At 33.6% G+C, this 25,027-nt stretch overlaps 1 protein-coding gene across 1 annotated transcript; it reads left to right on the top strand.

Annotated features, from left to right (window-relative positions):
- Positions 1-6,522: 6,522 nt before the first annotated feature.
- On the top strand, positions 6,523-7,161 carry LOC129222544 (uncharacterized). The gene has a single exon (XM_054857057.1). The coding sequence runs from the start codon at positions 6,523-6,525 to the stop codon at positions 7,159-7,161; it is 639 nt and encodes a 212-aa protein (XP_054713032.1).
- The last annotated feature ends 17,866 nt before the right edge of the window (positions 7,162-25,027 follow it).

Here is a 25,027-nt window from a genome sequence, read left to right as displayed (position 1 = left end):
TGGGGTTTAATAATGTTATTTGTATTGCAACTGGGGAATTAAAAATTGTCCGCATAAGAGGGGTGTCCGTTAGGAGGGGTTTTACTGTAAATACATTTTTTAGCACCTAGATTTGACATTAAATAAGTTATGGCCAGTAGTTTTAAGGAGGTATCATACAAACAACAGCTTTAGTGACATTTAAACATCCTTTTAAAATTTGTTGCAATTTTTATTCATTAAAAAAAAAAATCGTGTTCGGACTTGTAATAAAAGTGTTATCTTTAATTGAACAATGAGATAATTTAAAAATTATAAAAATAATAAAATTATATAAAGAGTTATGTGTACTAAAATTCCAATTTTGTTTTCCTTTAGTATTTTGTTTAATGCTCCTTCGGTATTTTCATTGCTTCAAACATTATTTTGGAAAAATATTTCAAATTTCAAATGCGACTTATAATTATAACTTTTTCAAAAGATCCTGTCGCTTCAAATCTGCTTTAATATCTTCTGTATATTGTAATTTCAATCTGAATTTGGTGATAATAAATATTGCCAAAAAATAGCTGATTCTAATCGTGCATTTCTCGATGTCCCACTGTATCCCAAACCCTGTCAAAGTGTGACCCCACATGGGGAACATTAGGATACTGACAGCCTTTCGAAACGTTATTTTTTTCAAATAGAAACGAATGAGGATAAATTATGAAAAAAATCACAGTGATAGTTAAAGAGTTCTGGAATCATATCCTACAATTAAAATTTATTTAAAACTAGAATTAAAGAAATAACGGCAAATCAAAAGAAAACTGCCTCAATGTGCACCGCTCTCCCCTATACCAACAGTTGAAATTAAAATACACTAATGCAATACTAGCCTCTTGAAATTCAGATAAAGCATAAATTTTTTTTTATTGAGTAATAGAAAAAAAAAAAAAAAACGAAGTTTGATACTCACTGGGATAATTTGAGCTAACGTAATTCTCGAAGTTAATATTTCTTAATTCTTCACTTCTGAAATGTTTACAAATTTCCTAACATGGACCGTTGGGAATCTAATTATTCGTTTCATTACATAAGATTTCCTAAGAACAAAGAAAAAGCCACAGTTGTCACCTTTGGTACTTACGGTTAGTATTGATACATAAGTATTGACACGTCGTTTTTTGACTGAATTGGCAAAACTTGCTTCAAGCATTCCTAAACAAGAAGTTCCGTCTAGAACTAGACGAGCCGACTTTCCCGTATACCCATACTACTTTCTAGTATCTGATCAATATTCTCAAAAATAGCTAAAATCGCAAATTTTTTCAAACATATATTTTTTAATATTTTAAGCTGATTTCTAGGAATAATATTGTGGAAAACGCCCAAGAACTGAACTGAACTGAGTAGTTAAGTTTAAATAAATTAGCCGGACTCGCGCACCTCGTAGCAGTTCTTATAGCAGTATGTAATATTCAAAATTCTTGAGATTTTATTTTCGAGAGAGTTCGTTGCCGATATCTTCATTATGTTGTGTTTATTAATTAACAAGTTTTTATTTGCAACTAACATTGTAGTTTATTGTGCTGTAATTAAATTTTTCTAAGTTAAAAAGTTCAAGTGTTTGTGTCACAATTTCTACACGAAGGAATATCTGAAGACTTCAGTACAAATGATTTCATTGCCCCGCGACTTTTGGAAGCGTTGAAGAAGTTAAATAGATGGTAAGAGTTTTTAAATTTAGAAACTTACTTTGACGCGCAACATGGCATCCCTGCCGGGACTGCAGTGAAGTTATTTGATTTGTATTTAAAAGTTAAGAACTTTGTTGAAATGTCTAAAACAAATGAAGATATTCAACCTAAAATGTCAAAAAGTGTAGAAAATTTATGTAAAAAGCGAGCTGTAATGCGAGCTGCTGTAACAAAAGCAGTAAATAAGCTAGAAACAGAATTGGCAAAGAGTGAGGTGGATGCAAACATCGTGGAAGAACTTGTAGAAATATTAACTTTAAAATTTGAAATGCTAAGCGCTGTAGATAGCGAACTAGAAGCTAATTTTGAACCGAACGAACTCGAAAAAGAAATTGAAACTTCGGAAGAATATCGCGAGAAAGTGACTGTTTGGAAGTTTCGAGCTACTAAACGAATTAATGAAATGCGTCAGAATTCGTTGGAAGTCAGTCGCATCAGCGAAAATCAAAATAGAAGCTTTGAAACAAGCAGCAACAGTACTATACGAGTTAAACTTCCGAAATTGACTATCGCGAAGTTTTACGGAGATGTGAGCCAATGGTTAACATTCTGGAACAGTTTTGAATCTGCGATACATAAAAATGAACTTTTGAATAATGTTGACAAATTCAACTACCTAAAGGCATATTTAGGTGGAACTGCCATGAACACAGTTGAAGGATTTCCAATTACAGCTGAAAATTATGATAACGCGATAAGAGCATTGAAGGACCGATATGCTGAAACTGACTTATTAATTAGTGCTCATATGAATAATATCATCAATATGCAACCTCTTAGAGACTCTAATGATGTTCGTGCATTTCGAAGATTTTATGACAACTGTACAACGCAAATACGGTGTTTAGAAGCATTAGGTTTGTCATCGGAAAATTACACTAGTGTATTATGCCCCCTGCTATTAAAAATCCTTCCTGCGGATTTAGTTTTAGAATATAGCAAATTAGAAAGTAATACCCATTCAAATCTGACAAACTTACTTGATTTTCTGTCAAAATCTTTGATGTCGCGAGAAAGAGCAATGCATATTATGTCAGTTAACATAAATCAAATTTCCCCCAACGAGACTTTCGCGCCACGTAGGCAAAACACTGTCGAAAACCGTGTTAGAAATGATTCAAGGAAGAATAGGAAACAAATCGCTACCGCGTCTGAACTGATTTCTACCGATGAGATAGAAAATCCCAGAAAAATTAAATGCGTATTTTGCGATTCATTTACCCATTTCAGTTCTGAATGTGAATCTGCCAGTAATTTATCGCTAGAAGAACGGAAAAATATCCTGATGAAAAAGGGAGCGTGTTTCAAGTGTTTAGAAATTAGGAAGCATATTTCTCGGTTTTGTAAAGCAAACGTAAATTGTAAGCATTGTAAGGGAAAACATTCTTCTTTAATGTGTTTTACTAAATATAAGCAGAAACTTAACGTAGATAAGAATGTCCCTCCTGAAAATTCCGTCCTCTCAAACCAATCTTCGTCGAATGAAGTTTATTTGCAAACTTTAATTGTGCGTATTCGAAATCAAGGTTTAGAACATTTACTGCGTGTAATTGTCGATTCAGGGTCACAAAAAAGTTACATTTCGGAATTTGCTGCAAATAAAATGGGGTTAAAGAGTTCGGGAACTGAAATTGTTAAGCATGGGCTTTTTGGAGGGATAGAAACTACAGAACAGCATAATCGTTATTCTGTGCTCTTGAGTAGTCTTGATCGGAAGCATAGTTTTCAAATTGAAGTAATGGATCAGAAGAAAATTTGCGCTTTTATTCCGAAGGCTAAGACAGGTCAGTGTATTAAAATTTTGAAGCGGGCTGGTATATTTTTGAGTGATATATCGTCAATGAGTAAAACATGTTTGTATGAAGAAAATAATAATGAAATACACATGTTGTTAGGAGCGGATATAGCGGATAAATTATACACGAATGGAATCAGACATTTTTCGAACGGTTTAGTTGCTGTTAAAACTAAGTTGGGATGGACACTCATGGGAAAAGACTCAAATAAAGCTAACGTAGATAATTCACTGTTACTGTTATCTCTTCATGTTAATGACGCTAAAATAAATGATTTGTGGAATTTAAATTCTTTGGGAATTCTTGATCCAGGTGAGAAAATAAATAAAAAAGAATCCCAAGAATTGGCGTTAAAGCATTTTAGAGATACAATAGGAAGGCAAGAGGATGGGAGATATATTGTTTCTTTACCGTGGGTAAAAGATCCTCATTTGCTAAATGATCATAAAAATTTGGCAGAAAAACGTTTGAAAAATACGGTAAAAAATCTTAAATATACAAGAAACTTAGGGGACTACGAAAATGTCTTTTGTGAATGGGAAACAGAGGGAATAATAGAAAAAATTCCAATTTCAGAAAATAAAACGGAAACTGCTTCTCATTATCTCCCACACAGAGCAGTAGTTAAGGAAAGTTCGACTACTAGAATTCGTCCAGTTTTTGACGGATCCGCTCATTTACCAGGAGGTTTATCTCTTAATGATTGCATCGAGAAAGGGCCTAATTTGATAGAATTGATCCCTACCATCTTGAACCGTTTCAGGATTGGAAAGTTTGGGGTGGTTGCTGATATTCGTCGAGCTTTTTTACAGATAGCTTTGCAATCAGCCGATAGGGATTTTTTGCGTTTTTTGTGGTGGGCAGAGGGCAATCCAGAAAAGACACTAATTTATCGCCACGCTCGTGTCGTTTTTGGCGTAAGTTGCAGCCCTTTTCTTCTGGCCGGTACACTTGCTTACCATCTCGATCAAGCCCCAGATGAACTTAAAGAAACTGCGCAAAAACTTAGAGATTCTCTTTATGTGGATAATTGTGTGGCTAGCGTAGACAGCGTAGCAGAATTAGAAAATTTCCGTGAACATTCTCGTAGGCTTTTATCATCCGCAAAATTTGATCTTAGAGGTTGGCAGAGTAATGCATTAATTCCTGAAATCGCTAACTTGGAAAAAAGTGAACCGGTGTCGGTTTTAGGACTTTTGTGGAACACCGCTGAAGACACGCTGTCGTGCGATGTCAGAAAAATAACAATAGATGGACCAATCACAAAAAGAACTATTTTGTCCGTTACACATCAAATTTTCGATCCGATTGGTTTTACTTGCCCAATAACTTTGATACCCAAAATAATTTTACAAGAATGTTGGAAAATCAAAGCTTCGTGGGATTCTCGGCTTCCCGATGAATTAGTGAAGCGTTTCGAAAAGTGGAAAAATGAGATTGCAAAATTGTACAGTCTAAAAATATCCCGACGTTTATCCAAATTGCCATTTACTCTTAAAGACATAACTTTACACATTTTTTGTGATGCTTGCAAGACATCTTATGCTACGTGCATATATTTTAGAGTGGAACAGGTTGGATCCCCAGTAACTTGTCATTTGATTGCCGCTAGAGCTAGAGTTGCTCCTTTAAAAAAGATTACGATTCCTCGTCTTGAACTTTTAGCTTGTTCGATTGGAGCTAGATTAGCAAACACCATCATATGCGACTTACGTCTCGAAGCCGTAAAAACTGTCTTTTGGTCAGATTCTATGGATGTGCTATTTTGGATAAAAAAGGAAGGCCCGTGGGCAACATTCGTAGAAAATCGTGTTCAAGAAATCAGAAGACTGACAAAAATTGAACAGTGGAGATTCGTACCAGGAGTAATGAACGTAGCTGACATTCCGTCCCGAGGATGTACCTTAGGAAAGCTATTGCGTACGGAATGGCTGTGCGGACCGGACTGGTTGAAGAGATCTGCCGAATATTGGCCGAAAGACGAATTTCTGCCTGCCATGGAAGTAGTGAACGCAGAAAAGAAGAAAGTTATAATCACAGCTACTAACTCCGAAGATAAGGGAAAATACTACTACAGATATTCTTCTTACGTTAAACTACTACGAATCACCGCGTGGATTTACAGATTTGTAGAAAATTGTAAAAAATCCAAAAAAGATAGACGATTTGGTGTTCTTGACAGTAAAGAGCTTCAAAAGGCTGAACAAGTAATTTTAAAGCAAATTCAATCAGAAGCTTTTGGAAGAAATCCTGACGCAAGATTAAGATCGATCAATACAATCGTAGGCGACGATGCCTTGATTCGAGTGAAAACGAAGATATTTTTTAGAGATGATGACATGCATTTTCGGCTTCCAGTTGTACTTCCCTCCGAACACCCGGTTGTCCTTAGTCTCATTCGGTGGAAACATAAAGAGTTAGGACATTGTGGCGTACAACTGCTTATGTCAGCGCTTCGAGAAAAGTACTGGATTTTGAAGAGCCGGAAAACCATTAAGAAGGCAATCAAGTCCTGTATTGTGTGTCGAAGATTCAACTCTAAACCGCCCGAAGTTCAGGAAAGTGTTTTACCGGAAAATCGTGTAAAAGATGCATCAGTTTTCGAAATTCTAGGAATAGATCTAGCAGGATCCTTGATCCTCAAAGATAACTCAAAAGTTTGGATTTTGATTTTCACCTGTGCTGTTTTTAGAGCTGTTCATGTTGAGATGTTGACTTCAGTGTCTACAGATAACTTTCTTTTGGGGTTGAGGAGATTCATCGCGAGAAGAGGCAGACCGTCAATTATCTATTCCGATAACGGAAAGAACTTCGTTGGCGCAAAAAACCAATTAAGCAAGATTGATTGGAAAAAGATTCAAGATGAAACTACTGCTTCTTCTATTGCTTGGATTTTTATCCCCCCTTCTGCTCCCTGGTGGGGAGGATTTTGGGAAAGGTTAGTAGGAGTTTTGAAGAGAATTTTAAGAAAAGTTTTGGGTCAAACATCGTTGGATTATGAAGAGATGTTAACAGTCCTCTGCGACTGTGAGAGTATCATAAATTCGCGACCGTTGACTTACGTTAGTGATGACGTTCAAGATCTTACCCCGATTACACCTTCTATGTTGTTGCAAGAGATTAGAGAAATCGGTGTTCCAGACTTAGATGTGCTGGATCATCAGAAATTAAATAAACGTCACGCGTATACACAGAAAATACGAAAAGATCTCCGTTCGAGATTTCGAGTGGAATATCTCGGACAGTTGCGACAACCTGTGACTAATAGAAATAATTCTCCAGTTCTAAAAGTTGGTGCCTTAGTTATCGTGTGGACAGATAACTGTAAAAGAATTGACTGGCCACTCGGAAGAGTTCTAGAAGTGTTCACAAGTAAGGATGGATGTGTGCGAGTTGCTAAAGTCAAGACAAAAACGGGTGTCTTCATTCGTCCTGTTAAAAAGTTGTGTTCTCTGGAGTTGGGAGCGGTGTCATCTTGTGAGCTTCAAAAGTTAAAACCCCCTCCTGTGACTGTTCTTGAGGATTTGAGTTGCACCACCACCACCAGTTCATCACCTAGCCTGACAGCATTGAAGTTGAGTTCCGGAGTCCCGAGCCCTGAACTCAAGGTGGGGAGTGTGGAAAACGCCCAAGAACTGAACTGAACTGAGTAGTTAAGTTTAAATAAATTAGCCGGACTCGCGCACCTCGTAGCAGTTCTTATAGCAGTATGTAATATTCAAAATTCTTGAGATTTTATTTTCGAGAGAGTTCGTTGCCGATATCTTCATTATGTTGTGTTTATTAATTAACAAGTTTTTATTTGCAACTAACATTGTAGTTTATTGTGCTGTAATTAAATTTTTCTAAGTTAAAAAGTTCAAGTGTTTGTGTCACAATTTCTACACGAAGGAATATCTGAAGACTTCAGTACAAATGATTTCATTGCCCCGCGACTTTTGGAAGCGTTGAAGAAGTTAAATAGATGGTAAGAGTTTTTAAATTTAGAAACTTACTTTGACGCGCAACAAATATATTCCTTACTTTTCTTCAAAAAAACGAACAAAAAAAATAGCAGCACCTTTTAAACAAAGCAGCTAATACACTTCTTTCCATTAAAAAAATTTTTTTAACAGCTTTCAAAACGAAAAAATAATAATAAGTTCATTAAAATAAATACATCATATAAAAAAAATCGTTTCTTTTTCCCCTGTTGCCGAAAATAATTTTTTAAACGAATTAATGCACTTACCAAAATAAAAAAAAAAACAATAAAATGTCAACTTAAAGAAATAATTTTCATTGTCAAAAAAAAAAAAAATCGTCTGCGCATATTTTACGAGTTTATTCACCGAAAACTAAATACCTAAATTAAAACTTTAGCGTGAAAATAAAAACAAATCATATCAACAATAATTATTTCACAGTTAAAACCACAGCAGCGGAGTCGGAGTCGGAGTCAATCTCATTTTGGGATAAAAGAGTCGGAGTCAAATATCCAAGAATCGGAGTCAGTCATTTGTCCTCCGTGTATAGATGTTTGCCAAAGCTACGAAGTCAGAGTCGAAGTAGGGGAGTCGGAGTCCGATTAATTGTCGGGAACAGGAGTCAGAGTCAGTGTCAGGTCCCCCTAAATTCTCGGAGTCGGAGTCGGGATTTGGTCGTCAAGAGCTATTTCCAACAAAGTTTGTTTGAAGTAAATCCGCCTTCAAGTACGGAATCTACATTGACTTTCAGTTTCCCCGTAGGCGCTAATGTTAAGGGATTTGAACTGTTCAAAATTGAACGGAAAATTGTTCAAATCAAAAAGATATCTTATACACAAGTTTTTTATCAAAAGCTTTTTCCTACAAAGTTTGTTTGAAGCAAATTCGCCTCACAGTTCGGAATTGCTTTGAATTTCCCCGTAGGCGCTAATGTTAAGTTTTTTTGAACTGTTCAAAATTGAACAAAAAATAGTTCAAATCAAAAAGTGAAATATGGGAATGAGGTGTCCTCGCCGAGATCTTTCGAACAAAAAAAAGTTTGTTCGAATCGGACTATTCATTCAAAAGTTATTAGGGGGGGACAGACAGACAGACCGACAGACAGACCGACAGACAGACAGACCGACAGACAGACAGACAGACCGACAGACATTTTTCCCCATCTCAATACCCTACTTTCCAATTTTTAATTTTTCAATATTTATTTAATTATTTTATTTATTTTTGACTTTTTTTTGTTTTTCACGATATTTTTAAGATGCATTAAGCCTTCTTTCATGCTTTTTTCTTCTTTTTCTGACTTTTACTGGGAAAGTAGGCTAATAAAAATCAGAATTAGAAGGAATAAAGTTTCAAGCCGAGTTCTTTCGAGAAAAAGTTTAGGCTTAAAGTTCAAACTTTTCTTCAAAGAAATAATGTCAGGAAAGAAAAATCGTGCTCATCAAGGAGCTTACTTCTGCAAATTGTTCAATCTGTTTAACACGAAAAAAAAAAAAAAAAAAAGAAAAGAAATACACTACCTCTAGGTCCTTTTCGCTTTCTGCCCCACTTGCAACTGAAGCAAAGTTGCTGACATGAGAAATCAATAGCTTCTTTTTTTTTTAAATTTAAAATAACTGTTTCTTACAAAGTTAGAACAGGACTGTAGAAATTTACAATCAATTACCAAAATATCAGAGACTGGGAAGTACAAATGAAATGCGTTAAATAATTTTAACTGTTCTAGAGTCCTTGATAATGATTAGATATATCTTTGAAAACCCTAAGCATAGTGGTCTTCAATTTTATTTCTTATCAAGTGCATGAAATATGAATTGATTAAATGGGCAATATGTTACAATCTGGTTACCTATTTTCTAAAACTGAACACCATTTCTTTTAAAGCATTTTTTACCATTGATCATTTGTTGTTTAATTCATTGTTGTATTTATTGCTGGGTTGGAGGGGTGATTAAAAACTAATTGTAACGAAAACCAATGGGAGCAAGTAACAATGCATTGTCTGTTCTCTTCCCGCGCTCTTTCTCTCTGTCAACTGCTGTCATTGATTGGTCGAATCAACACAATTTTTACTGTGTGTTATCTTAATTTTCAAAAGAGTATGTGCAGTAAAACCCCTCCCGACGGACACCCCTCAAAGGCGGACGCTCCTCTTATGTGGATAATTTTTAATACCCCAGTTCCAATGCAAATAACATTATTAAACCCCTTTCCTGCGGACACCTCTCTATTGCGGACAAAAAAAATCGTCCAATTAGTGTCCGCATTAGAGGGATTTTACTACTTTAAAAAAAGTTTTGTTTGCCTTTTTGTCCTGACGTTTTTGTAGTTCCAACTACATCTTATAAGGCTTCAAAATGCAGAATTTTAAATCTATTTTTCAAAATTTCCTCCGGGGGAGAAACCTTTGGACCCCCTACATTTGGGAATATTCTATACTCAACTGGAAAGGGGAGTTCTATCTTGATACTATTCTTTCTCTTAAGGTCAATTCAACACAGGACATCAGGAAAAAACACATAACAAACGATAAAACAATGTAAAAGTACTGCTGTATCTATCAGAGGAAAAGAGACAACACATAGTAAAAGGGAAAAAAATAAAAAAATGCCTCTTACACCTCTTACAAACGTTGTTCAAACTACAAAAGGGAGTCAATACCTGAAATAGTTTAGGGCCGCCCCGTTAAGTCTAAATCCGGCCCTGGGTAGATGACAACTGCAAGACAGGGGCTAATGTCCCGAAACTCCCAACTACATTAAATCGAAAATTTGCTTAATCAAAAATCAAATTAGAGTAAATTTTTGGAGGGACTTTAATGATATTAAGTACATTCAAGTACCATACTTTAGAAAATTACTAGACAATTCAACAACGTAACTAATTGGTAATGAACGACGACATTAGTTAAAAAAACTCTAATCCTCCCGCCCCCCCTCCCTTTTTTTGTTGAAGATGCAAATTTCTTCTTTAAAACCAATTATGGGGGAGTTAGGGTTACAATTTCAACTATCAAAATATCACCAAACAGGCAATGTCTTTTTTCAAATGTAGCAGCAATTTTCACCCGTCATACCATGACGGGCTCTTTCTAGTTATTTCAATAAAAGTAGCCCAACTTTGAACCAGAAGAATTAAATCAAGATAGACGATTTACGAAAGCAGATAAAATGAGTTATTAACCTGGTTCAAACTTATCCTGCCGCTTAGGGTAACATTGAACCCTATGAGAAATGTGATTTAAAATGCAGTGCAACTTTGAACCAGAAAAATAAAATTTGAAAATGTTTAAAAATTTCCAATTTTATTTCATAGCATCACAAGAGTTCTACAGTTTAAAGAAGGACGGATCCAGGAATCCTTCAAGGAAGGGGCGAAATTACGTTTTTAGAACTTCAATTTTGGAAAAGTTACTAAGTCTCTGAACCTTCTCTCTTTACATAATCCAATAACGTCCAAAATTGTGTTTTTGGATCTGCAATTTTGAAAAATTAGTCGAGGAAAGAGCTTGAACCTCATTCCTTCCTTTAACATCACCAAAAATGGTTTAAAATCGCGTTTTTAAGACTTCAAGTTTGAAATATTCGAAAAGTTTTCCGGTTGACAGTTCCCTTATTTATTTATTTATTTATTTATTTATTTATTTTGCAGATGTACTAAAAAATACTTCTGGAACTTTAATGTTGAAAAATTGCCTGTAGAGCCCCTCAAGGGAGGGGCGATAACCCCCAACGCCCCTCCCTTGTATCCGTCCATGAGTTTAAAAATATTGCAGTGTAGGACCATAGATTTGAACAACTTAAAATCAGTCTTCAAGAATCACTTTTAAAGAGTATCCTCAAAATTATTAGATTACCCGTTTAATTCGTTCTTCTAGAAATTTATTCTGCCATGAACAGGTAAAGCGCGGTATGTGCAGAAATAGATTTTTGAGATATTTGAAGAAACGCGATTTGGATTTGATACCAACACGCAACAATAAAATTAAAAATTTAACCCCCCCCCCTAATGATTCGCAACTGTTGAATCAAGAGGAAAAATTGAAAATCCCTTTAAAAGCCTTACATTATTAAAAAATCAATGTCAAGTATTTTATTTGCTAAAGAAACTGGCAACAGATAAAAATTTTAAATCATTGCGTTTCATTTCCTTGTCGGCCAACAATGAATTCGGTGATCAATAGTGTGAATAAAGGCTTAGCCGTTATTAAAATCTGCTTTAAAAAACGGTATAAATCGAATTCTATGAAACTTGGAAGTTCCAAGCACATTCAAACAGACGTGGAAAAAAATCTCTTTATTTTGGGATTAAATTTTTAAATTTTAAACTATGTTTTCACTGCAAAAGTCGGGAAAAACCTTTTAGATGTTTTTAATTAACATCTTCGTTAATTAATGTCATCCAAAGATGGAACCCAGCTAAGAACACTTTCGATCAACTTTCATTTCGAAGAATTTTTTTTTTTTTTTTTCAAAATCGGTCCATCCGTTTAGGCGTTAGAGTGCCACAAACAGACACACAAATACACAAATATACAGATACACATACATAGACACGTCAAACTTATAACCCCCTTCCTTTGTGTGTTGGGGTTAAAAATAGGGAAACGCTGGAATTTTAAGTTTTCCTCGTGCTTTATTTTCAACGGAGACCAAATAAGAAAACTTGTACAACAAAGCTTAAATACAATAAATGACAAAAAAAAGGGGGGGGGGGTGGTGAAAAGTTTGCAGTTACTGCGCTTTACCTCCTCACGGCAGTAGTGCTCTTAATTATTTCTTCAAGAATGTTTCGTCAAATAATCTTGCAGGTAATTGGTACAGTAATTTTGTAATGATGTCAGTCATTAAAACATTGAAGAATTATTTTTGTCAAGAAGTTGTAGGTCGTCGATAAATGACATCATGCTTTAAGGGTGAGGAGGGTTCGAGAAGTTGTGACAGTCTTTTACAAGGGGGAGGGAAAAGGTAACAAGAAGTGTGACATCACACATTTCGGTTGAAATAAAAGGTTTGCTTTTTTCTAAATAATATGTTTTGTAATATGGCGTGACACGTGACAAGAGGGGGGAAGGAGTAAAGTGAAGTGTTACACCTTGAGACAAAAAGGGAGGAGTCAAATATGTTGAAAAATAAATTCTTCATTTATGAACTGTCTCTTAGAAAAACAATAGCGATTACAAAGACGAGAATGTGGTAATGGACGGCCATCACCGAAACTACACCGAAACCTGTTTTTATGCGGTGAATAGGGACCGCATAAAAAATATCACATAAAAATTGTTCGAAACCTAACGAGTAGCTATAAAAAGTTGTTTTCGTAACAGAGTTTTAAAATATTTTTTTTATGCGCTGGATAGGGACCGCATAAAAAAAGTCTCGCGTAGAAAATAACTCAAAAAGTTATCTTTAAACGCAATCAGAATAAACCAAGCGATGATAATTTTGCTGAATAGTCAAAAAAATGTCCCGAATAAGGAAATTTTTGGGAGGTCACAGTGACTTCCCATCGGGATGCCCCTGTCGTCACTTGTAGATACTACGTCGCACTCGTTTTATAAATAATTTCGCCAATAGAGTCCAATCTGTTTGAAATTTTCATATACCACAACATCATACACAAAATTCGCACAAACAAAATTTGCACAAAAAAAGACCGCACAAAAACGGGTTTAAGTGCATGGAAGAAGGGAGAATTGATTGAACTCCGAAGGAGATATCTTCATGAAACCAAGGCTGCCCTGAACTTGAACTTTCAGGGGAGGGGGGGGGAGTTCTAAATTTACCGAATAAAACTCCTAATTTTACCGAATGACAAAATACGAACATGCACATCATTACCTAATGATAATAAACATTTAAAAGCATTGGAGGAAAAAAAGAAAACGAGCTGCGATGTTACAAAAATGTGTCCAAATTTGTATAATCGACAGAGAAATATAGCAAATAAGAACATTTTTTGGGAGGTCGCCTTGACCTCCCATGATCTTCCATCAGGGCACCCCTGATCTTAATTTTAAAAAAATGTTAAGCTCTTTTTTTATGAATGAAGGTGAACGATTTTTGTTGAAAGAATCGATCCATGAGTGAAGTTAAATATCCCGTAAGTTTAGTCAAACAATTCTGCTCTAGTTTTGATAAAACATTAATTTTGCAATGATATCATTAAACATATTAATAACTCTTTAGCAAGAAACAGCACTAAAAAAAAAAAAATGATGGTTCAACTATTAGGAAAGGAGCAATTACAAAAATTTCTTTTATCTTCTCTATTTTTATGAAAGACTTCGCAGATTTATTGATAACTAGTAGTACCCACACGGCTTTGCCCGTAGTAGAAAATTAAAAGGTCTTTTGGTTCGCCTGTATATTTACAAATAATGTATGGTGACTTTCTCGCCAATTGACTTGCCTATGTTACGGTTCCACGTTATGATAACTTAGTAATTTACTCGTTCATCTTATGATAATTTTGCTCGGGAAAATGTTCTTAAAATTGAAATAGGAAAAGAACAGAATCGGATTTTCAAAAAATCGCTTCGAGGTGCACACCCCCATGCTACAAACTAATTTTGTGCCAAATTTCATAACAATCAGCCGAATGGTCTAGGCGTTATGCTCGTCACAGAAATCCTGACAGAGAGAGATCCAGACAGAGATCCAGACATCCAGACTTTCAGCTTTATTATTAGTAAAGATAAAGATTAATTTAAAAGAAATGTGTGAAAAGCTTGTCTTGCGTTGTTTTAGATCTCATAGTTTAAGTAATTTCATGCTATGTATACTATGAAAAAAAGTTTTGGAAGTGAGGCAAAATTGAAAGTGAAATTAATCGGCACGATATTCGATGCGGAGACGTACCTGAAGACGTCAGTTTTCTGCAAAGAGCTTGTTCAATGGAACCGATTATGAAATAAATTTAGGGTCGAAAAACTGAATGAAAACTTGCTCAAAAATGTATGCTAAGTTGACAAGGTATTTCTGAAAAATTCTCGCTGTTGACAGTAAAAACTTTGAACATATTCAAAGTGAAATACATCATAATACATCATTATAAGAAACATGGTTGAAAAAAAAAAAAAAAAAAAAAAAAAAAGAAAGAAAGAAAGAAAGAAAGAACAAGAAAAAAAACATCTCTTGTAGAGTTATGAGCTAAAATTTGTTCAAAAATGAGCGTTAAATTTATTTGGCGCAATTTTTTCCTCCTTGTGATTAAGATTTATTTCTGTTTGTAGGGCTTGTACTATAGGGTGAATGCATTTTTTTTTATAGATTAAGTATCGCAGACAAGTAAACTGTCATAGATATAATTATAAAATATGAGAATCATTTTAAATAACATCCAGTAAAATTTATTTTCTAAACAATAAAACAAAGAATTTCAGTGTTAATATTTCTAAATAAATAATTTGGAATTATTCTTCATTCAGTCAAAGATAACGAGTAAGAAGAACAAGATTATAAAAGATAACAATTATTTTTTGAAAAAAATGTAACACTATGTGAAAAAAAAATCTGAAGACATGGACATTGACTTTTTAGCTCATGGAAGGGGTTCACCTGTTGCATTAAAGATAAAAATTGAACTGAAATTTAAAAACAAGTACTGAAACAATAATAAAGTCTAATACTTTTCTTCAAAGCATGTAAAAGATTTAACCCCATCTGAAAAACGAAATATCTGACAAATATGTAATCATTTAATAACTCTTCAGATACATAGTGCAGGAACCTAAATTCTATAAATAGTAACAAAGTGAGATTACCAGCCTATCTATACACAGCTCTCTCTTTCATACTTAGTAAATAACCGCTCCGCCGATTTTTCATGAAGCAATACACAATGTCGGATCGCGCCTGAAAGTAACGTACCATTGTGTATTGAAATGATTATCACGGCTGATGAGAGCTTAAGTACATAGAGCTTTTTTTTTTTTCTCTCGTCTTTTCGATTTAGGACGAGCGAGGAGTTGTTGCCGAAACAGAAAACGAGGGTTTGTAACGAAACAACTTACTACTGTGATCCGCTCGGGGTAGCCGGTGCCGAAGCCATTTGTGAGGAATTGGGTTCCGGATAAATACCGGTGACAGTGGAAGTGAAATGAAGAAAGCCAGTGCTAGCCGAAGAGCAAGCCATGAAGCGAGAGATGCCTTCGTCCTGGCCAGTTCCTTTCCTCTGCTGCTTCCAGCTCTGGGATGATGATGATGGGATGCCGGAGCAGCATCCTCTGCGCATGCGCAGTGCGACCTCGGCCGCCAGAGGTGGGAATCGGATGGGATCACACGTGCAAAAGGTATGGCAATTGGACCCCGGGCCCAAACCATGACGAAAATTCCGATTGTATTGAAACTTAATTCAGCTATGGCCAAAACTTCAGTGTCTTAAATTCAAAAAAAAAAAAAAAAAAAATACTGCTAGTTTTCCGAGTGTAAGAAATAAATAGTGGTAGATGAACTACTTCCGAAGCACAATGGAGGTGGAAGATGAGTATGCATGAGTTTACGCCAAGTACATAATATGCAATAGGATTAAACTAGAGATCGAATATAAAATATCGAATATAAAATTTTAAAACATTGAATTTCAATAAAAAGAGACCGAAATTATCCATTCAGATAAAATAATAGCATAGCATGGATGGAATAGCAAATTAAAATCAAATAACAGTTATACCAAATTAAATATACTTCAAATCAAATCAAACAACAAATTTCAAATGAACTACTTCAAGTCAAATAAAGTAGTAATATCAAATGAACAATTTCAAGTCTAAAAAAGTAGCAACTATCAAATGAGTCAACTCAAATCACACAGAAAATATCAAATGGAAATACTTCAAGTCAAATCAAATAGCATATGGCATCACACATCAAATATATAAGATTAACAGAGATTTTCAATTTATATGGAATAATTAACTATGTAAGAACTATATACAGTAAAAATAAACAACTGTGCATAAACTGCATTTCGTAGATTACCTTTTGTACAATTATACCACCACGGGAAATTTTTGATAGTAATCGCAGCATCAGAATAAAATAAGAAGATATTGATCATAAAATATTTCCTTTTCAACAAGAGTGTGTTAACATATATAAAAAAGTTTTAAAAACCTAATCATCAATCACTTAATAATCTATTTTCAGAAATAAGTAAGTGAAATTCATTTCAGAAAACAAAATGCAGTGCCTTATGACAGCAATTTTTTTCAAAAGCTAGTAGAAGCTATCCAAATTTCTTTATTACTATATGTTTGATCGTTTACGTATCTTGCATTTGACCATGACCTTGAAAATATTTAAAATAAAATCAAAAAGCACCAAAAAAAAAAAAAGCAGTGCCCCCCCCCCCCCCAAATATTATTTACATACATACAGGTAGGTTTAGCTAAAATGAACTTGTATTGAAAGGTGAAGTACAAGTACTATTATATTTTTAAAAATAAATATCTATATGTTAACCTTGACCTTCAATTATAGAAATAACAAAAAAAAAAAAAAAAAAAAAAAAAATCTTGCACTTTTTCCTTTTTTATTTTTCTGTTTGAAGGCGTTTCTACCTTTTCGGTTATTCTACCTTTTATTAGCTGACTTATACAAAATAACAGAATAACAAAAAAAAAAAAAAAAAAAAAGACAGAGAATCATTTCGAGGAAATGGTCCGCATTTTTAAACTATTTTAGAATAAAAATCCTAGTTTTAGCGAGGTAATATATTAAAAGTAATTGATTAATTCTATGAATTAAGCTATTATAGATTTTTATTTTTACAACAAGAGAATGTTAGAAGAGGAGTGATTAAGTTTTGAAGGAAATCATAAAATTGACCTTGACCTTCAAACACGAACTTTCAAACTGTCGACGAAATTACCTAATTACCCGTATTATGTCGTATTCGAAGCATTCAATTTAGCTCCTGTTAGTTGTTTAGCTCAATATTTCGAAAGTAAAGCAGTAAAAATGCATCAGAGCTCCTATTATCTGAAACGGCCGAAGTTTGGATTTTTGGACAAGCTATTATTATGGGAAAAATCTGCGTAAAATAACATTTGCTGTGCTTCATATTAGACTAGCAGTACCGGCGACGCAACGATGCTCGTGCTAAGAGAAGTTTCTTGACCATGAAAGAAATCCCCCCCCCCCTCCCGAAATAAAAAAAAAAATCATTTTCTTTAACAAACATGCATGCCACCCTTTAACCTAAGATTCGTGTTAATTTCGTACAGAAACATAAGTAGATATATGAGAATAACGATAATCGTCCTTCTTGTAACACGTAAGTCTCCGCTTCCTCGGAAAAAAAATTACAATATTAATTTATAAAAATGCATTAATATACATTTCAACGAAAACGTTGAAACAAAAATCCCCAGCTCCTCCTTCAAAATTTGTTTTGAATGAAAAACGCATTACATGTAAAACAAAATGAAATTCCAGCTCACTCTCACCCCGTCGAAAAAGAGTTTCATTAAAATACACGTTACAATTGGAATAAAATGAAAACCTGGATTTCTCCCCTCGAGAAAAGGAGTTATAACGTTAAACCATTTGATAAAAATAAATTCCTTCTACCCCTGAAGGAAATTTTTTTTAATATAAATGCGCATTGTAATTAGAGAACATCAAAATTCAGCCCTCCCTCTTTCGTAGAAAACAGAATTTAATAAAAATGCGCGTAAAAATTAGAACAGAATAAAAATTCTACTCTCCACACGTAGAGAAAAAAAAAATTATTGAATAAAAATACGTGTTACAATGGGGTCGTTTCCAAAATTTTAAAAGTATTTTTTTTCTGAAAGAGCATGCTTAAAAGCATAGGATCTGATCATCTTTAAAATAATTTATTTGAGTTTAATTAAAAAAAATTACTTAAATCTCTGCGCTTGCATTGTTTACACTTCTCACATCACAAATGATGAAATGCCAGTCAATGTTGCCATTCACAGAACAAAATATTTAATTCGCATCTTTACACACGTGTATTGGCAACGATATGGTTGATAGCGAGCGTAGAGCGCAATTTTAATTCGCTGCTTGATTATCATAACGTGGAACCGTGGTAGAAAGATGGGCCAAAATGCATCATTTGTGACGTCATAAAGACCACGCCTCGTTTGAAAAATCGGTCATTTTAAAAAACTAACTAAAAAAAAACTCTTGGGTAAATAAAAGTATTTTCTGGGCCCATGTAAATTTTTTTTGCTCATTCTATCCATTTCAATGACTAAAAGTAGTACTTTTGAATGAAGGAAACCACCCCATTAGAACGAAACGTAAATTCATTTCTCTCCGCGTACAATGAATTACTTAATAGAAAGAAAATGAGGAAAAAAAGCCTCTCCACGTCCGAAAAAAATGAATTAAATTACAAGACATATTACAACTAGGACAAAACAAAGCACCCCCCCCCCCTCCTCCGGGACAGAAAAAAGAAAAAAAGTAATTAAAATACGCATTACAATTAGCGTAAAATAAACATTCCGCAACACTTAAAGGAAAAAAAGAATATGATTAAAATCAGGGTTACAGAGTTGGAGGGAAAATGATCGACTCCGACTCTGACAGAAATTTTAGAGTGTTCGACTCCTTTACCCTAAAATAATCCAACTCCGTAAACATTGGCAGAGTTGCGTACTTAGAGGGAAAATGACGGACTCCGACTCCTACTCCTTCACACCAAAAACGACCCGACCCCGACTCCACAGTCCTGATTAAAATACGTTTGACAAGCAAAACAACATAAAAATATAACGTTTTCAAAAAAACAAAACAGTCGTAGCTTTTATTTATAATGATTAACATTGCCTACAAGTGGTAGAAAATTAAAAGATCAGTTGGTTCGCCTTTATACAGCGTATCCCCGTTTAACCTGACATACCTCTAGTTTCGCAACCGCTAGGCCTAGATGCATACTTCTAATTGTAAAAATGGTCAAAATAAGTTGCTGGGATATTAAAAGTTTCAAGTGAAAAAGAAAATTAGTGAAAAATACGAAATCTAACTTTTTGTACGGCCTCTAGGTTCTCTCAATTCTATTGAGAGAAATAATCTCCACTAAAAAATAATACAAAAGCAAAAAACATGAAACATTTGCGACCAAAATTCAAAAAAAAAAAAAAAAATCGAGCTCAAGCTTTTAACGCGCAAAGTCAGCACCGAGTAGAAGATGAGATTGGAACGTATCATCCTTTCAAAAAAAATGACGTCTTGTCGAAGTAAAAAAACAAAATACTTATCTTTTTCATAGCTATTGAAAAATGAATGCAAATGTTATGCTATTGTACGTATAAACGCCCAACGAAATCTCGCGCAATTTGTAAAAACATTTTAAGCACACACATAATTTTCATACCCTTGTTAGCTGCTATATTTCTCCCTAAAGGTGTAATGAGTGTAAACTGGTATAAGACACAAAAGGCTAAGTTTCATATCTCGGAAAAATTGGCCGTAAAATATGGCAAATTTTTGTGTTCGAATTGTGTTTTCATGTTAATGTATAGGACCTAGAAACCATATAAAAATTAGATTTCGTATATTTTTACTACTTTTTTTTCGCTTTAAATTTTTAATATCTTAACTCTGCAGATTATTTTGACTATTTTTGCAATTGGATGTATGCATTTACGACTAACGGTTGCGAAAATAGAGGTATTTGCAGATAAAACAGGAAACACTGTATATTCACAGGTAGGTAACTTCTGTCATGTGTGGTTATGTTTTGTAATGTTAGTTTTAAAAGGGAGCTACATAAGTTCGGCAGAAGTAAAAATGTATCACTTACGACTACTTAGTTATTTAGCGTGTATGACATCAAAAAACTTGATTTTTTATGAAAAAATGCAAATGAATTCAAAAACATGGCTATATGTACTCATACAGGCACGCCACTGGATTTGACACCTCATTTCCGACTTCAAGTTAAGCCCGATATCACCAAGTTGTAATTAAGTGGCTCGTCAGCTTATGACATCACTTTTGTCCCATTTCTGTCGTGATTTTACTTCCGTTTTACGCTAAAATTTCACCTTTTGATCGGATCAAATGAAGTATAACTATAAAATTCGTAAACTTTAAAAGAGAATTTTTTTAATTAAAATTCGTCAGAACAGCTCGATAATAAAGAAATAACATTCGAAGTCAATACATTCAATTAATAATAAATTAAGCAACAGACCATAAAAGATATAAATTCTGAACGAAAGAAAAAGTACTTCATTCTGAAGTTAGCTTCAATTAACAATGGGTCATTCCATACAGATCCAACGGATGAGTTCGCTCGACCATTTTTAATTTTTTTGAAACTCATATTCCAAAAAGATGCATATGAATGATGTTTAAAACCACTTTTATTTTTTCTCTAACCTTAACCCTTGATTTTTTAGAGGTCGTCGAAAGTGATTTTCGCAGTCAAAAATGGAACTTTTAGACCTTTGCATTTTGGCCAAAATCTATTTGAATTTCATTTATGGCAGTTAATTTTACGCTTTGATGTTAAAGTGCATAAGATGATAATCTCACATGCTGAGTTACGTGGCTATAGCTTAATAATTAAAATAATGGCAGCAGGCCAAAGTTCAAGGTCAAATGTAAAATTTTTACTCATTTCAAAAGGTCATAACTCGCTTAGGGGATGAAAACACAAAGTGAAATATGGCAAAAACTAACCACTGGAGTCACACTAATGAGAAAATATTGCTGTAATTGTGTGTTTGTTTACCCTTTATAAATTACAGCCCCTCAAAAATCAGAAAATTGAGAAAAATGACATTTTTAGACCCCTGTAAACCAAAAGGGGATGGAATTAAAAATAAAATTTCTTGGCCAATTGAATATTCCATTCAAGTACTATACATGTTATATATATTGTTTTGTGTATATTTGGTTTTTAAAAAAGATACAGGTCCTTGAAATTGAGCAATTTTGCTAGTTAATTCACACTCTAAAACAGAAATAAAAAGTGTGAAAACTTCATTGCACTTTCTTAAATGGCCTATATAACATATTATACCGGAAAACATATTTCAAGTATTAAAAAAAAAAAACTATTTTAATTTGATAACTTAAAATTATTTGGGTATGAATTAGTAGTTCATACTTGATTGACAGCTTAAGTAGTTAATTTATATACTATCTACACACACAATTTTTCAATACACATTAACATATGCTCTGTACATTAACATATCTAAATTGCCTTGAATATATGCAAAAACATTATATATACAAAATTTAAATTTTAAAAAGTGCGTTTTTTATTTCTTGTTTGAGTGTAGTATTGAAAAAATGAACTCACCTAGTAGTCACCTAGTAAGTTGTAATGGTGACTCAAGTATATGGCGTTTTGGAATGCTTTACCAAGACACATTCATAATTTGATACTTTGAAAATGTACTATGAGCAAGACAGTGACAGGGGTTCTAAATTTAGTGATCAACACAAGCTATGTAATAACTTTTCTGACAATAATGGGCATTTTCTTTTGATAGTCTTTTTTGTAACACACCATTCTTCATGCCTATTGCTAGGAGACAATAATTTTACAGTGATAATATTTAAATACGGTGGCATAAAGCAGTGATTAAATGTTGTATTGGGAATTTTATTTGCAGACTTAAACATTTCTTGCAGCATTTTTTCAGCTAGTTTAATATACTGAATGCTCACAAGGATACATCCAATGCTTAGTAGCAAAAATGCAGCAGGTATACATTTCTGTAGGAATTAAAATGTGACTTCTAGTAGTTCTTTGCAAGATAGTCTTAGTAGCATCAATTCTTTTTCCGGTTCTTCTGATTCTGCTACAATGTCCATTACAGTGTGATATTGCATAGAAATGCCATTCAGCTCTCAAGTTGACATCCGTTTCGTGATTACATAAATTAAGGAAGTTCTTTCTATTTTTGTTGTGTATTTGAGTAACGTATTTCAGTACGCCACATGCTGTGCCACCACCGGAACTATAGTATAAATGTGTGAGTTCATTTTCTTAAAACTATACACTGAAGCAAGAAATGAAAAACGCACCTTTTTTTTCTTTCAACTATGTAGATAATGCTTTTGCACGTGTTTAAGCAAGTTACATAAGTTAATGTATACAGTCAAATGTTTGTATTTATTGAAAATTTGTGTGTGTAGATAGTCTATAAATTAACTACTTAAGCTGTATATCATGTATGAACTACTCATTTATGTCCAAATATTTCTAAGTTATCAAAATAAAATAGTTATTTTTATACTTAAAATATCTTTTTCCAATGTAATATATTACATAGAGCACACTATACGTAATTTAAGAAAGTGCAATGAAGTTTTCACACTTTTTATTTTTGTTTTAGAGTGTGAATTAACTAGCAAAATTGCTCAATTTCAAGGATCTGTATCTTTTTTAAAAACCAAATACATGAAACAATATATATAACATGTATAGTACTTGAATGGAATATTCAATTGGCCAAGAAATTTTATTTTTAATTCCATCCCCTTTTGGTTTACAGGGGTCTAAAAATGTCATTTTTCCCATTTTTCTGATCTTTGAGGGGCTGTAATCTATAAAGGCTAAACAAACACACAATTACAGCTATATTTTCTCATTAGTGGGACTCCAGTGATTAGCTTTTGCCATATTTCATTTTGTGTGTCCGTCCCCTAAGCGAGTTATAACCCTTTGAAATGAGTAAAAATTTTACATTTGACCTTGAATTTTAACCTGTTGCCATTATTTTAATTATTAAGCTACAGTCACGTAACTCAACATGTGAGACTATCATCTTATGCACTTTAACATCAAAGCGTAAAATTAACTGCCATAAACGTAATTCAAATAGATTTTGGCCGAAATGCAAAGGTCTAAAAGTCTCATTTTTGACTGCGAAAATCACTTTCGACGACCTCTAAAAAATCAAGGGTTAAGGTTAGAGAAAAAATAAAAGTGGTTTTAAACATCATTCATATGCATCTTTTTGGGATATGAGTTTCAAAAAAATTAAAAATGGTCAAGCGAACTCATCCGTTGGATTTGTATGGAATGACCCCAATCTCTCATTATTTCAAAGGAAATACTTACAGCATTATATTTAAATTATAATTATTAGTAGTAAACCGATACAAGTGCATGTACAGCACACACGATGAAAGAATTTTCGATTTTAGTCATAACTCAACTGTAATTCGTTAAAAGTACAGAACTTAGAAAAAAAAATCGTTGCTTACAAAACCAGCAGAAGTTTTCCGAACATTTTAAAAGCGAAAAAAATCTTCTCATTTTCCCGAAGTTTGACATTTTAGAACGAACCTTGTAAAAGCGCTTATTAAGAAGGGTCTGGTGGGGTAAATGGTCATAAAATACAGGTTTTTCAAATTAGGTAAAAAATAAATGCAGGAATTTCTTTTAAAACTTCAATTTTTTTTTGTCGTTATTTTACATTACGCTAATGAAGAACACGTTGCACTGAATTTTCGGAAGAAAAAATTGATTTAAATAGTTTAATGGCATTTTCTTTTTCATGTGTGTTACTGACCTTAGGTGGGAAAAGTTGTCATAGTTAAAAAAATTAATCCAAAATCATCATAAATAACCGTAATTTGTGTAATGCTCAGCACACATAGTTCTTTTTAAGAAATTAACTTTATTTAAATAATTTTTGATACTCAACTATGGTCAAAAGTTTTTTCACAAAAATGTCAGTCATATTCCACTCCTGGATTTCATCAATATCACCAGGAAAGTTGTGATAATTTGCAATGTTTTATTTCTTTGGGAGTATATTAAAGATAGGTTCTGAAGAATGTCTTAACTACCTGAATTACATAATATGAAAATTTTACACTCAAATAGAGTTCCGAAAAAATATTACTAAAATAAGAAACAAAAGGGGAAAAAAGATCAAGCTTTATGTATTTATTCAATGTATGCGAAATACTTCTAGTTATAACTTTTTACTTTTTACTGATAGTTAACAGACAATTTTGATGGGCAGATTGACAAATTTGATAATTCATCTATAAGATGGTGCTTTCACTCTCTTGTAAACAGTGAAATTAGGATTTTAAAAAAAAAGCTGGCTAATATTGTAGAAAAATGAGAGTTAAAACTGTTTAATCTAGAATCTCATTTTCTGTGAGTAATTCCCGCACACCCCGCTTCCCCAATTTCCCAAAGGAAATGAAAACATTTGCATCTTTCGTGGTGAGAAACCTAAAGTTTCGGTGTTATTTAAATGCTGATATGTCTAAAAATATTGACATTAGCATTAAACTTCCCACGCTTAAAATTAGTTAAATGTGTATGCATCTCTCAAACAGATTTATGTACATATCAGTGGTACCCGCACGGCTTTGCCCGTAGTTGAAAAATTAAAAGGTCATTCGATTCGCCTGTATATTTACAAATAATAGATGGCAAATTTCTCACCAATTGGCTATGCTCATTTGCTCTCCTATTAAACGTTATGATAATTTCGTGATTTACTCGCCATCTTATGATAATTTTGCTCCGGAAAATGTTCTTAAAATTGAAATAGTAAAAGAATAAAATCGAATTTTTG

This window comes from Uloborus diversus, chromosome 5, assembly GCF_026930045.1.
Source record: "Uloborus diversus isolate 005 chromosome 5, Udiv.v.3.1, whole genome shotgun sequence".
Lineage (NCBI taxonomy): Eukaryota > Metazoa > Arthropoda > Arachnida > Araneae > Uloboridae > Uloborus > Uloborus diversus.
This window is presented reverse-complemented; position numbering and strand designations above follow the sequence as displayed.